The 13,415-nt window shown below is 35.3% G+C and overlaps 1 protein-coding gene across 2 annotated transcripts in view; it reads right to left on the minus strand.

Annotated features, from left to right (window-relative positions):
- Nucleotides 1–8,795, minus strand: part of LOC149840347 (calcium-dependent mitochondrial ATP-magnesium/phosphate carrier protein 2-like) — a 74,900-nt gene extending 66,105 nt beyond the window's left edge. The window contains exons 1-2 of one of the 2 annotated variants that reach the window (XM_090003108.1): nucleotides 8,619–8,795; nucleotides 7,546–8,541 (exon numbers count right to left, since the gene is read on the minus strand). In XM_090003108.1, coding sequence (XP_089859234.1) covers nucleotides 7,546–8,035 — 490 coding nt within the window. In that variant the 5' untranslated portion in view covers nucleotides 8,036–8,541; nucleotides 8,619–8,795. Of the gene's footprint in view, nucleotides 1–7,545; nucleotides 8,542–8,596 lie in introns of both variants that reach the window. The other variant, XM_090003109.1, reaches the window with a different exon arrangement.
- Between the last annotated feature and the right edge of the window lie 4,620 nt (nucleotides 8,796–13,415).

Below are 13,415 nucleotides of genomic sequence, written 5' to 3' on the forward strand. Positions count from 1 at the left end.
CCTATTTTTTTGAATTTGTATTCAGTTTTCAGATTCACTTTTCTTTTCACTTTTTCAGATATAATGGCGAGTTCTAGTGGTATGGTTGGTTCAAGTTCTAACTCTAAATTAGAAGTTTTTCAACCACTTTGGAGGCTTGTGACAAAAGGAATAAAAGCTAGTAGTGGTGGTAGGAATGTGTAGTTTCTTTATAATCTATGTAAGACTGCTTTCACGGGTTCTTATACGCGTGTGAAAGCACATCTTTTGCATATTTGTGGTCTATGAATTAGGTCATCTTCTAAGGTTGACAAAGATTTGTTAAAGCAATTAAAGAAAGAACAAGAGGAAGCTGAAAAGAAGAAAATTGCATAGATGAGAAGCGATTCGATTAATCTGCCTTTTGTTATTGCTAGTGATGAACAATAAGAGCTTTTGAAGAAAAGAAAGATAGAAGGCATTAAAACAATACAAGGGTCATTCAAAAACATGGCAAGAGCATAAATTGATAAAAAGATTGGTTGATTCTTTTACTAAAGCTCAATTTCTTTTAATGTAGCTAGAAGTCCATACTGGAAAGATATGATTATATCTTTGGCTAATTATAATTTGAGTGGTTATGTACCTCCTAGTTCAAAAAAACTAAGAACAGTTATTCTTGCAGAGGAAAAAAAATAGAATTGAAGACTTGTTAGAGACCCAAAAATTTGCATGGAAACGACATAGAGTGTCTATTGTTTTTTATGGGTGGACTGATATACAAAGGCGACCACTGATAAACTTCATTGCTTACTCACTTAATGGGTCAATCTTTTTGAAAATTGTTGATGCATCTGAGGAGTATAAAGATGATGAATATTTAAAGAGATTATTTGTCGAAGTGATAAAAAAAGTGGGTGAAGAAAGTGTGATGCAAATCATCACTGACAACGCTCCAGTTTGCATGAATGAATTTGGCAAGTGAAGATACATATTCACATATTTTTTGGACTCCTTCTGCAGCACACAGTTTAAATTTGGCACTTAAGAGTATATACAATCCATCAAAAGATGATGCACATGCATGTGATGCATGTGAAATGTGTTTATGTATTGAGGAAATAGAGCATGATGTTTGAAATATTAGAAATTTTATTGTAAACCATCATCATGCCCTTTCTATATTTAATAGGCATTTTAATCTCAAGTTACTGAAAGTTGTTGAAACTCGTTTTGCTTTTCTCATTGTTATGATGAAAAAAATTAAGCAACTCAAGAATGAATTGATGATGGTGGTGGCTGATCAAGATTGGGATTTTTATCATATTGAAGATGATGTTAAGGCTCAAGTTATCAAAAAATGCATCTCTGATGATTTTTTGTGGGATAAAATTACATATTTTGTTGAATTTACAGAGCCTATTTGAAAAATGTTGAGAGAAATTGACAGAGATGTACTCATGCTTCATAGAATTTATGAAATGTGGGACAGTATGATTGAAAAAGTTCAAAGTATCATTTTCAAACATGAGAAGAAAGATGTTGCACGTGATGATTCAGAATTTTACAATCATGTACATTCAGTTTTAGTGAGAATTGTTAAAATATTATGTCTCTTTTAACTGTAAACTGAAATACCCATTAGGGGTATTTCAGTCATTTTACTCAATAGGTGTCAGCCGCCCTAATGGGCTAACATTTTTACTTTTTCTTTTTTTATTTACTTTTGCCTTTTACACCTTTTTCTTTTTACACTTTTTTTCTTTTTGACTGTTGTGAAAGGAACAGCTCCATATAGTTGTTGGAGCTGCCCCAACAGTCACAAATGTGACCATTGGGTGCAGCTCCAACAATCATATTGAGCTGCACCCTGTGGCTTCTTTTTGCATTATAAATAGGCCTTAGTGGCCCTTGTAAAGACATCCTTTTTTGTGAGTGCATATGCAATAACAATGCTTTTGTAAAGCCCCTCTTGGGAACTTATGAATTAAAGTTCATTTTGTTTCATGCTTTTGTGAATGTGTATCTGTGCCTTCGTGCACTTGTGAGTGTTCTCCTTTGTGCCTTTGTGCACTCTTTGTATTTCTTGTAATGTGGTGTTACACACAATCTCTTTTTGTAGAGATTTTCACATGGTATCAGAGCAAAGTTGTTTGGAGAAAGAAATTGGTGTGATTCTTCTCAATATCAAGTGCCTCGAAAAATGTGCCTTCAACTTTTTGGTGATTGGAGTGGAGACACTTCTTCATTCAATATTTTAGAAGATTACTACAACAAGAAAGATTTAAAATCTTATTGTGGTACGTATTCTTTTCTTTCTTCTTTACTCTCCAATGGGTGAGAAAGACTCCCATTTTTCTCTTGGTTTCAAGCTAAATGGCTCAAATTATGACGTGTGGGCCGGAAATATGGAAGTTCACATCAAAGGGAAAGGGCTTTGGGGTTACATTCAAGGCTCGATTCCGGAACCACAGCCTAAAATTACTTTGGTTAAAGAAGGGGAAATCAAAATCCTTAAGGGAGATGAAAGAACTAATGCTCTTGAGGAATATAGTAGGAAACATGAGGAATGGAAAATGAAGAATTTCAAGATCTTGTCTTGGATTTTCTCTTCCGTTGAGACAAGGATTAATGCTAACATTATAAAGTTTAAAAAGGCTTCTCAAGCGTGTGAGTATCTTGAGAAGATGTATACTTCTAGGGACTTGTCCCATAAGTATTATCTTCAAAAGAGAGTGTTAACTCTTGTTCAAGGTGATATGTCTATAAGAGAGTATTTTGCGGAACTCTCTTCAATTTGGGATGAGCTTGCCATGCTTGAACCCAAGTGGAGTGGAGAAACCATAGAGCTTCGTCATAAGCAATTAGAAGAAGACCGATTCTTCAATTTTTTGAATGGGCTAAGGCCCGAGTTTGAGCAAATAAGATTTTTTCTCCTATCCTCTTTTACCTCTCCCTCTCTTGAAGATGTCTTAACTAAATTAAGTGGAGAGGAAACCCGTATGGGCATTAGCGAGCAAAATCCTAGTGTGCTTGCAATGTCCACAAATCAAGAAGAATGTGATGGTGTTAATGTCGTTTCTAGACCCGGTAACAATTTAAGAACATATAGACCTCCTCATTTTAAGAATCAAAATCAAGGAGGAACAAGAGATTATAGCAAAATCTCGTGTCACTTTTGCAAAGAACCGGGTCATATCAAACCGGTTTGCCCAAAATAGAAGAAACTTCTAGCAATGACAACTACAACTCAACCATCCAAAGAGGAATCTTCAAAAGAAGCTCTATCTCTCAATCAAATTATGGAGGCTCTTCAACTTCTTCTAAAGGGAGCTATTTCCGGTGCCGCCGTATCCACCTCTTCTCCTCAATGTAAAACTTCTTGGCTCTTAGATTCGGGTGCATCCTTTCATATGACCCCAAACATTTAATCTCTTTCCGAGTATTATAAAAATGTGTCACCTTCTTTTGTTTCGACCGCGGATGGTACTTCTCTCGAAATTAAGGGAATTGAAAATTTTAAAACCAAAAACTTATTTATTCCAAAAATTAGACTTATACCAAAATTAAATTTAAACTTGTTTTTCGTTTCTCAACTCACGGACCTTGGGTGTAATATTCAATTCTCATCTAATAAATGTTTAATACAGGATCACCGGTCTGGGAGATTGATTGGGAAAGGCTCTAGGAAAGGAGACTTGTACTAATGTGGACTTTCTTCAAATTCCTAAAAACACCTTTATAATGTGGCCCAACATAAAGACATAAATGTTGGGCACAAGAGACTTGGTCATCCTAACATTACCAAGTTATCCTATCTACATTTTGTTAAAGATCTTTGTAAAAATACTTTCTTTTGTAATGATTGTATTCTTGGAAAGATGAGAAGTAAACCTTTTGAACCAAGAACTATGTTTAGTACTAAACCTTTTGAAATTATTCACTCAGATGTTTGGGGACTGGCACCTGTCATATCCAAAGGTGGTTTTGCTTACTATGTGATTTTTGTGGATGATTTCTCACAATATTGTTGGATATATTTTCTCAAACATAAGCATGAAGTTTTTTCATATTTTAAAGCATATCATATGATGATCAAAAATCAATTTAATAGTAATTTAAAGATATTTAGGACCGATTCCAGAGGTGAATATCTCTCTAATGAGTTTAAGAAATATTCTGAGGATTGTGGCATTGTCCATCAAAGATCGTGTCCTAAGACCCAACAACAAAATGGTTTGGCCGAAAGAAAGCATAGGCATATCATTGAAACCACTAGAACCCTTCTCATTTCCCAAAATATTCCTAAAAAATTTTGGGCCGAAGCGGCTCTTGCTTCCGTCTATCTTATCAACCGACTTTCATCCAAAAATTTAGATAAAATTTCTCCCTTTGAGATTCTATATGAAAAAGAACTCGATTATAATAGGTTGAGAGTTTTTTGTTGTAAGTGCTTTGTTCTTACCGATAAAAATGATAAACTCTCACCAAAAGCCATTCTTTGTGCTTTCCTTGGCTATTCGAAAACTCAAAAAGGATTTCGATGTTATGACTCTAAGAATGATAAATTATATGTTTCAAGGAATGTAACTTTTTTGGAAAACGATAGTGGTTTTGAAAAAAATGAATCTCATTTAAAAAATGCCGATTACTCCTTTCTTTTTGACCTTTTATCTAAGGATGATGATATCTCTAGTGATTATGAATCAACATATAATAGTGAAAATGAAATGGTTGTGATCAACAATAACTTTAACCCTTCTGCCCCTCAAGAAGAAAATGTATCTAGAGAACCCATCACTTATTCTCATAGAGATAGAAGCAACTTTAGGAGTGCTATTGAACTATATAGTGAACCTAGTGAGACTATTTCCACTCATGATTCTCATCCTAGGAGAACTGAAAGAACTAGAAGGACTCCCTCTAGATTCGTATCTTTTGATTCTTTCTCTCCTAAATATCGAGCTTGTTTGAGTGTCATTCACTCTTATTTTGAATGGAGAGAAGCCATGAAAAGTGAACTCAAAGCTCTTAAGAAAGCTAACACTTGGGAATTTCAATCTCTTCCCAATGGCAAGAAAACTATAGGATGTCGATGGGTGTTCAAGGTCAAGACTAAGAGTGATGGTTCTCTTGAAAGGTATAAGGCTCGTCTTGTAGCTAAAGGGTACAGTCAAGAATATGGGATTGACTATGAAGAGACATTTGCTCCAGTAGCTCGTATGGTTACTGTCAGATGTCTTATCACCATTGCTTCAATTCGAAAATGGAATATTTACCAAATGGATATCAAAAATGCCTTTTTAAATGGAGATCTTAATGAAGAAGTTTACATGGATGCTCCACCTGGTATGGAAATCCCTAAAAATAAAGTTCTTCGTCTTCGTAAAGCTCTTTATGAACTGAAACAAGCACCCAAGGCATGGCACGATAGGTTTAACAATGTAATGACTGAAAATGGTTTCACTTCATGCTATACTGACACTGCATTGTTTGTTAAGAAATCGGATGCAGGGATTGTTATATTATTGTTATATGTTGATGATATCAAAGGAATCAAGAGCATTAAATCTATTTTGACTTCAAGATTTAAAATGTCAGACTTAGGATTTCTGACATATTTTTTGGGAATTGAGGTTGTCTATTCTCAGAGAGGCTATTTTTTGTCTCAAACTAAACTTGTTTGTGAGATTCTTGATAGATCAGGAATCACAGATGACAAGGTCTGTGAAACTCCTAAAATAGTAGGTTCAAAGATGAAGATTGATGATGGGATTCTCTTAAAAGATCTCACACCTTACCGGCAACTGGTTGGATCCCTAATGTATCTCAGCATTACCAGGCCTGATATTTCTCATGCAGTACATGTTGCTAGTCAATTTCAACATGCACCTACTACAGTCCATATGAGCGCCATCCTTCGCATCATTAGATACATAAAGGATACAGTAAACAAGGGAGTATTTCTATCTTCTACGTCTGAATTACGTTTAATTGCTTATAATGACTCTGATTGGGGAGGTGACACAAATAACTGTCACTCCACCACTGGTTTCTGTATTTTTTTTAGGTGAATCATTAATCTCTTGGAGATGCAAGAAGCAGCAAAAAGTATGGCTTTCATCCACCGAAGCTGAATATAGAGTCATGGCATCTACTACCATGGAGATTGTTTGGATTCGCAACTTGTTGGAAGATATGAATATTCAAGTTCAAGGGCCCACAAAATTATGTTGTGATAATAAAAGTGCAATCTACATTGCCAAAAATCACACATTTCATGAGCGTACGAAGCATATCGAGATGGACTGCCACTATGTTCATGAAGAATATTTAAGAAAAACCATTGACCTTCCTTATGTTACATCAGAATATCAACTGGCAGACTTCTTCACTAAGGTGTTGTGTTCTCCAAGATTTAACTTCCTTCTTGGCAAACTTTCGGTCGTGACACCCTAAGTTTGAGGGGGAGTGTTAAAATATTATGTCTCTTTTAACTGTAAACTGAAATACCCATCAGGGGTATTTCAGTCCTTTTACTCAATATGTGTCAGCCACCCTAATGGGCTAACATTTTTACTTTTTCTTTTTTTATTTACTTTTGCCTGTTACACCTTTTTCTTTTTACACTTTTTCTTTTTGAAGAATAGGATGGGTGTAGATCAAGAGGTTTGAGAGAGAGAATCGGCGAAAATGAAAGAATAGGAAGAATTAGCTAGGAGATAGATGGAGTTGATAGATAAAAGTGGTTAGAGAGGAGGGAGAAGAGGTTAGAGCGGATGGAAGGTAATCTCTACACCTAGAGGAATATTCCAAGTGTAAGAGTCAAACTCCAGCAAGGAATTTCCCTAACTAGAGCCCAAACCCTCGCTAGTAAACTAGAGAGGCTGAATACTCAAGAGAGTTCTATTACATTAGCCAAAAGATGCTACAATGAGCTAATTGGCCTCTATTTATAGGCATTATGGCCTATACAAATTGACAATCTTGCCCATGAGTAAAAGTATGTATGCCCAACCCAAGTAATAGACCCAATTCAAGTAACAAAAGTACATCCCATACTAAGAACATGAAACTAACCCAAGGGAGCCTATCCGATATATTAACCATGACAAACATTGTTATCTAAAATGGCAGCCCCATCATTAAGTTGTTGCCCACATGACAACCGAAATTATCAAAGAGAGGTTTCTGGGGTTTCTCATAAAGTCTGTTGTCAGTGCTGAAAAGCTTTACAAGATTCCTGGTGTCCATGGTTTCTTAAAGGGAATATTCCAGATTCACAATCAGAAGATCTGTTAAGCAGCTGTATTATGATCCAGCAAAATTTTCAATCTTTTCAGTTTTAGTCAATTAGCTCATGCTGCTGCTATTATTTTATTTTCTGCTAGTAACGACACCAAGTGTAACAACATTAGCAATACTAATATGAATTCATACAACATACAAATCACCAACATTCAATTTATTCATGAAGCATTGCAAACAGAAAATCAAGAAGAAAATACCAGAAGGAATCTAAATTTCATCCTATGCAACATACTGCAAGAAGAGACCAACGATAGGAATTTCGTATGTGCAACATACCTGCCCTAACAAGCGCATCCCATAGCTCTTCTGGCAAAATGCAGCCATTATGTTCAACATCAATGGCTTGAAAAATGCGGTAAAGCTCAAGCTCTTTATCATCCATGTAGTGCTTAAATTCCTGGTAATTGACACGCCCATCCCTATCAGCATCACATACCTTGAAAAGATCCCTTGCATACTTATACTCAGCAGGTATCTGAAGCGCCCTAAGGCCCGATTCTATCTGTGAGTAGTCAAGGTATCCGCTATTTGAGGCATCAAAGAAGTTAAAGAGACTCGAAATTCTGAGCTCCCTCTCCTCCTTAGTCTCCCTCGATGCCAAGAGTACGTGTTCCATGGACACCGGACCAGACTTCCGCACCGGATTGCAACATCCTGGCTTCCGTTCACTGCCGGATTTCGTCGCACCAGACAAACGATTCGACATAGATTTCTTCTCCGCTTTTGAGAATCCGACATGCTCCACCGCCTGTCCAGCACCTGACATTCTCAACAATTACCAAACTAATCTACAGAATCAGCATCTATGAAACAACTAAATCCATTAAATCTTCAACCAGAAGAAACCAAACATCCGAAACCAGAGCCCGTCTGGAAAGAAAAAGAATCCCCTCAGGAAGCAAGAAAACTCCAGGCTAAATCAAAAGCAAAATAGAAAACCACAAATTGACAAGGCTATATCTTCAACTCAGGATAACAACACCAGCGCCCAAACCAGAACGCAAAAACTGAACAATTCCATACAGAAGTGAAAAGTTTTTCAGGCCGAAATTCTCTGAGATCTCATCCCGATGGCGCGGAATCCAAATACATAAACAAACCCGATCGGAAAAAGGAAACACAAAAAAAGGGGCGATCTACGCCAATTTTCCCTTCAACTCTTCAAATTCTCCAAATTACGCACAGAACAACGAGAATCCGGCACGAACTAATCCGAACCCCGTCCTCAAAAGTATCAAACCCGCCGGAAAACCGGAATCCGGCATTGAAATCCTGCGCATGAGAATCAAATGAAGCTACATGCAAGTAGAAATTAGGTCAAAATTACCAGTCGCCAGAAAATCGCGTACCCGCCTGCCGCCAGAAATTCTAACTAGAATCACGCTATTCCGTCATTTTCCGAGCCGGAATCTGCCGGAGCGCGCCGGGGATCGTGGATCATCGGGCGATTCGGATAGCGATATCGAAGAAAGAAATGCCATGAGAGAGAGAGAGAGAGAGAGGCTCTTAGCTGCTCGTCATCTTCCCCTCCACACCAAACAAAGGATTTATATAAAACGCATATTCTTCGTAATATATCTGGCGTAGCGTGACTCCTGCGATCGGCCATCTCTTTTTCCTTCCCCATGTTTTTTTAATTTATATTTCAACTTTTTGGGCTTTTTTATTTTAAGTAACTTTTTGGGCTTTTCAAAACGGTGGTTCTGTGACCAACGAATGAGCTTGAAAAGCAAGCCCTGAAGTATTAATTGCCTCTTCAGGAGTCTGGATTCAATTGTTTGGCGGTGGTTACCCATGTGGTCAGTGTCAAGCTGAAGGCCCAGGATCAAATCCCACTGGTGCGTAGGGCTGCCGTTGTTTTATTATGGTTGGGACATCTACAGCTGGGTTGTCATGTCCTCAACCAGGAATTTTACCTCGAAAGAAGATGGGCTCATTAAGTGACTTGGTTCTCGGTGAGGGCTTTTCTTCATCATAAAAAAGAACATTTTGAAAATTATTTTTAGAATCGTCAGTTTCTAGAAATCTCTATTTTAATTTCCCACCTATAGAGGTGGTCATTCTAATTCTCAACATTTGAGTTCAACCATTGCAGCTGTTTGGCTAAGAAGCAGTAACCAACGACGGAGGTGGGTTCCCCCAACTCTCTCTCTCTCTCTCTCTCTCTCTCTCTCTCTCTCTCTCTCTCTCTCTCTCTCTCTCTCTCTCTCTCTCTCTCCATGTCTTAATGTCTTAGAACCTTTAGAATGTGAGGGTAGAATTCTCAGTGGAAGGGCATAAAAAAAAAACAGAGAAACTCCTTTAAAGTAAGAATTCCTTTTCTAGGAATTCTTGGTTTTGAGAAATGTCGTTTAGTTAAGATTCTTCCCAATTGCATCTAAACACACAATAACTCTTAAATACACTTTAAACTTTTACTACTAATTAATATGTTCACCAAAGTTTTTTCATTTGCTAAATGAAATATATTTGCTACAATCAATTGTACATGTACAAGGTTTTTGTCTCAATTTGCCATGTGGATGCGTTTATCATAGACAATTTGTTATTTGCTTTGTCTTTTGGACCAAAAGTATATACTTAAAGCATTTACAGTTGAGAATTTTTGGATCCATGGAAGAACTCATTGGCAATTGAGGATCTAATAATCCATTCATACCAATGTTGTCAGAATCAGTGTGTATCGGCCCATACATATAGTATCAGCAGAAAATTGTTAGGCATCACTCATGAATCATTTATTTCTTAATAATTATAAAAAGTACTGAGAATGCATGATAATGCATTTATGATTCATACAAAAATCGTGCATTTATGTGTCTTTTATTGGTTTACATTCAATGTTTATGATGTTTAAGGAATAAAGAAGCTAGTACAATTTAGAATTAAAACTAGGAATCTATTGCCATTTTGTAGTATTGGAGCGGATGTTGAGGTGATTCGAATCATAATCTAGTCTAAATTACATTAATTGGATCTTTGATCCAATACTAAACACTCCAACCCAAATCCACTTTTCAATCTCCTCTTTTCAAAATGGCACCAATTTGCAAATGTAATTTTCAAGTAGTTAGGTACATTTTTTAATATTGTAGAAATTATTGAGCCTATAAATATCCAAGAGGGGGGGGGGGGACGTGAACCTCATCTCACCCTTATTTTCACACACATCACTCCTTCACCTCTTCTTCTTCTCCCATGCCAACCATCTAAAAACTTCTTCCTTCCTCCCTCCTCCTTCTCTTTCTAATTTCTCAAGGATCTAAGCATGAAGATCCAATCCGGAGTGATTGTGTAGTGCTTTAAAAGGTATTGATCACTCTCTTCTCAATCAAGGCTAAATGAATTCGTCGAATCGAAAAATCCCGTGAGTTCACTCCCTTCTTCAGCCATTGACACACATTTGTGTGTTTCTCTTTTACTTTTTTAATTTGATTTTTTATTCTTATTTTTGTGAATTGCATCAATTCAAATTCTGTATTTTCAGTTTTGTTCTTTCTTTTAGGCCTAAATTTTGATTTGAAAATCTAAAAATCTAGATCTCAATTGATGTTTTTGGATTTATGTGTGTTTAATCTACAAAACGGCTATTGAATTGCAATTTCGATTTCTTGTTCTTGTTAATTTTTGTTTTAGATCTTAGATTAGCATTTTACTTCTAATTGTGCAATTCCTTTTATTCTTCTTTCATTTGTTTTTTCAATTTAAATTTCGAAAAAAAAAAGAGATCTCATTTGGAATTGGCGCAAGTCCATTTCCAAATCTCCAAATGATTCTCAAGTTAGATCTAGTTTTAATTTTGTAATTTTCAACATTCTTTCTTTCTTTTTCCTCTTTAAAATGGATTAGATCAGATCAAATCAATTGATTCGTGTTTGATCTAATTTTTCTTTGCATTTTTAGTAGATCATAAAAAGAGAATGATGATCCATACTCAATTGACGCAAATTTAATTGTATATGTGATCAATTCATTCCACAAATTGTAAATCTAATTTCTGAAGTTTAATTCTTGTTTCATTGTTTGAATTCTATAATTAGTTAGATTAGATTTTAGATTTTTTTCTTGAATTTTGATTTATTCATTCTTTTATCCAATCAAATGAATCAAAGTGTGAAAAACGATAATTCTGGAATTCTGTTTTGTTGATTTTCCATTTTAATTTAATTTTAGTATAGTTTGAGTTTATGAAATTCAAATTGAGTTCCATGAATTGGATATGATTCTTGCATAAATTTATTTTCATTTTAGAGAAATTCAGCAAGTTTGGATTCAGTTTCACGGACTGCCACAGAAATTTTTGGTGACCTGTCTAGAAAACTCTGTTTCTATTGTTCTGTTTTGTTTTAGATTTCAGCTGCATTTTGTTTTTAGGATATCTGAAGCTCTTGAACTCTGAATTTGAATCAGTAAAGTGAATTGGATTCTTGGATGAATCTAGTTTCAATCTGAAAAATTTTCATCTATTTCTAATTCACTTTGCTATGTTGACATAGCCGAATATGAGAAACTTTCAAAAAAATTGATAGTAGATTTTTATTTTTTCTAGTTGATGATAACAATAGCATAGCTGAAGTTTTGCACGAAATTTTTCAATTTCGTAAATTGGATACAGTTTGTATATGTGTTAGAAAGCTCTCAGCAAAATTTTTGCAAGAACTGAATCTGATTCATATGTTGTTCTGCTAAATTACAGAAACTTGTTCTGACAGGAAGTTCTCTAATTGAATAGTACCAAATTATAATTTCGTGTGCTAACTTTTTATTATAGAATTTTGCATTTTCTTGTGTTTGTTTCCATTTTTTTTAGGATTGATGCCATATACAGGGTGTTGAAGTGGATTTGGACTTTCCGTGAAGGAGTGAAAGCAAAAGCTCCATTCTATATTTTATTTTGTTTTTCAATTCATAGTTAAGTAGGGGCTCAAGGCCACATTCAAGACTTGTAATTAATTTTCATTCAGCTCTTGGGTTGTAATAAGTCTTTAATTGCATTTTATTTTTACATTTCTAGTTAATTATAATTTTTTTAAGACAATAAAACATACATTTGTTTAGAATACAAAGTTTCTCAATCTGTTCCATGAGTTCGATCTGGATCTCACCCTAGTGAGAATCGATTTTTATTATTTGGTGGTTTTTTTTACAATTTATTTTTCATAAAAATATATCTTTAAAATATATTTCATAAAGATAAAATCAAATTTTTGGCATCGTTGTCAGGGGACAGTGATTGAAAAATGAGTATTCGCTTTATTGTCTCTTGATTGTTCACCTATTTTCTAGGATTGTTAGTTTTCCTTTTTGCAATTTAATTAGGATTGCTAGTTTACTTTTCTTGCACTTTTATTAGGATTGTGAGTTTGTTTTTAATTAGGATTTTTTTTTAAAATCACGTTGCTTGCTATCTATAGACCCAGTTTACTTTTTTTGCCCGACCAACCTAGTAGGTTATCCATTTCATAGGTAACCATGCATGATTGGTACCGTGCATGTAGTTTGATTTATGCAAATTAACTCTTTCAGTGCAAGTGTGTGGTTGAGTGTTTAATGTCTTTTTGTTCTTCTATAATTAGATGCTTTGTGGTTTGGTTGGTTTGATCACGCTTGCATGTTAGACTTAAGTAGAAGGCCACTTTATGATTGTTGTTACACCGGTCTCTACATAAGATGTATGCAAGGGCGACGCTCACAAGATTCCAAGCTTGTTTTACCCATAGAAGACCCCGAGTCCCTAATTAGGAAAGCCCACATATGAGGTCACATGGCTGAAGATAAACAACTTACTTATCCCCTTAGGGAATACTTTATTCTAAATGTTTACAAACCTGTCTCTTGCATCACGAGACCTGATGCGAGAGCAAATCAATTTAAGATTAAGGTCAACATCATACAAATGCTACCATCTTTCTACGGCCTTAATAATGAGGATCCTTATTGCCATCTTGATGAATTCCTTGAATTTTGATTAACAGTGTGAATTCAAAATTTTGATGATGATGCCTTAAGGCTTATATTCTTTCATTTCTCATTGAAAGATAAGGCGAAGCATTGGTTGAAGTCCATTGACTTGATTCGAATTACTACATAAGAACAACTTAAGAAAGAATTTTTAAAGAATTACTTTCTCATTGGCAAAATGAATA

This window comes from Nuphar pumila, chromosome 4 (genome assembly GCF_984573655.1).
Source record: "Nuphar pumila chromosome 4, dmNupPumi1.hap1.1, whole genome shotgun sequence".
NCBI lineage: Eukaryota > Viridiplantae > Streptophyta > Magnoliopsida > Nymphaeales > Nymphaeaceae > Nuphar > Nuphar pumila.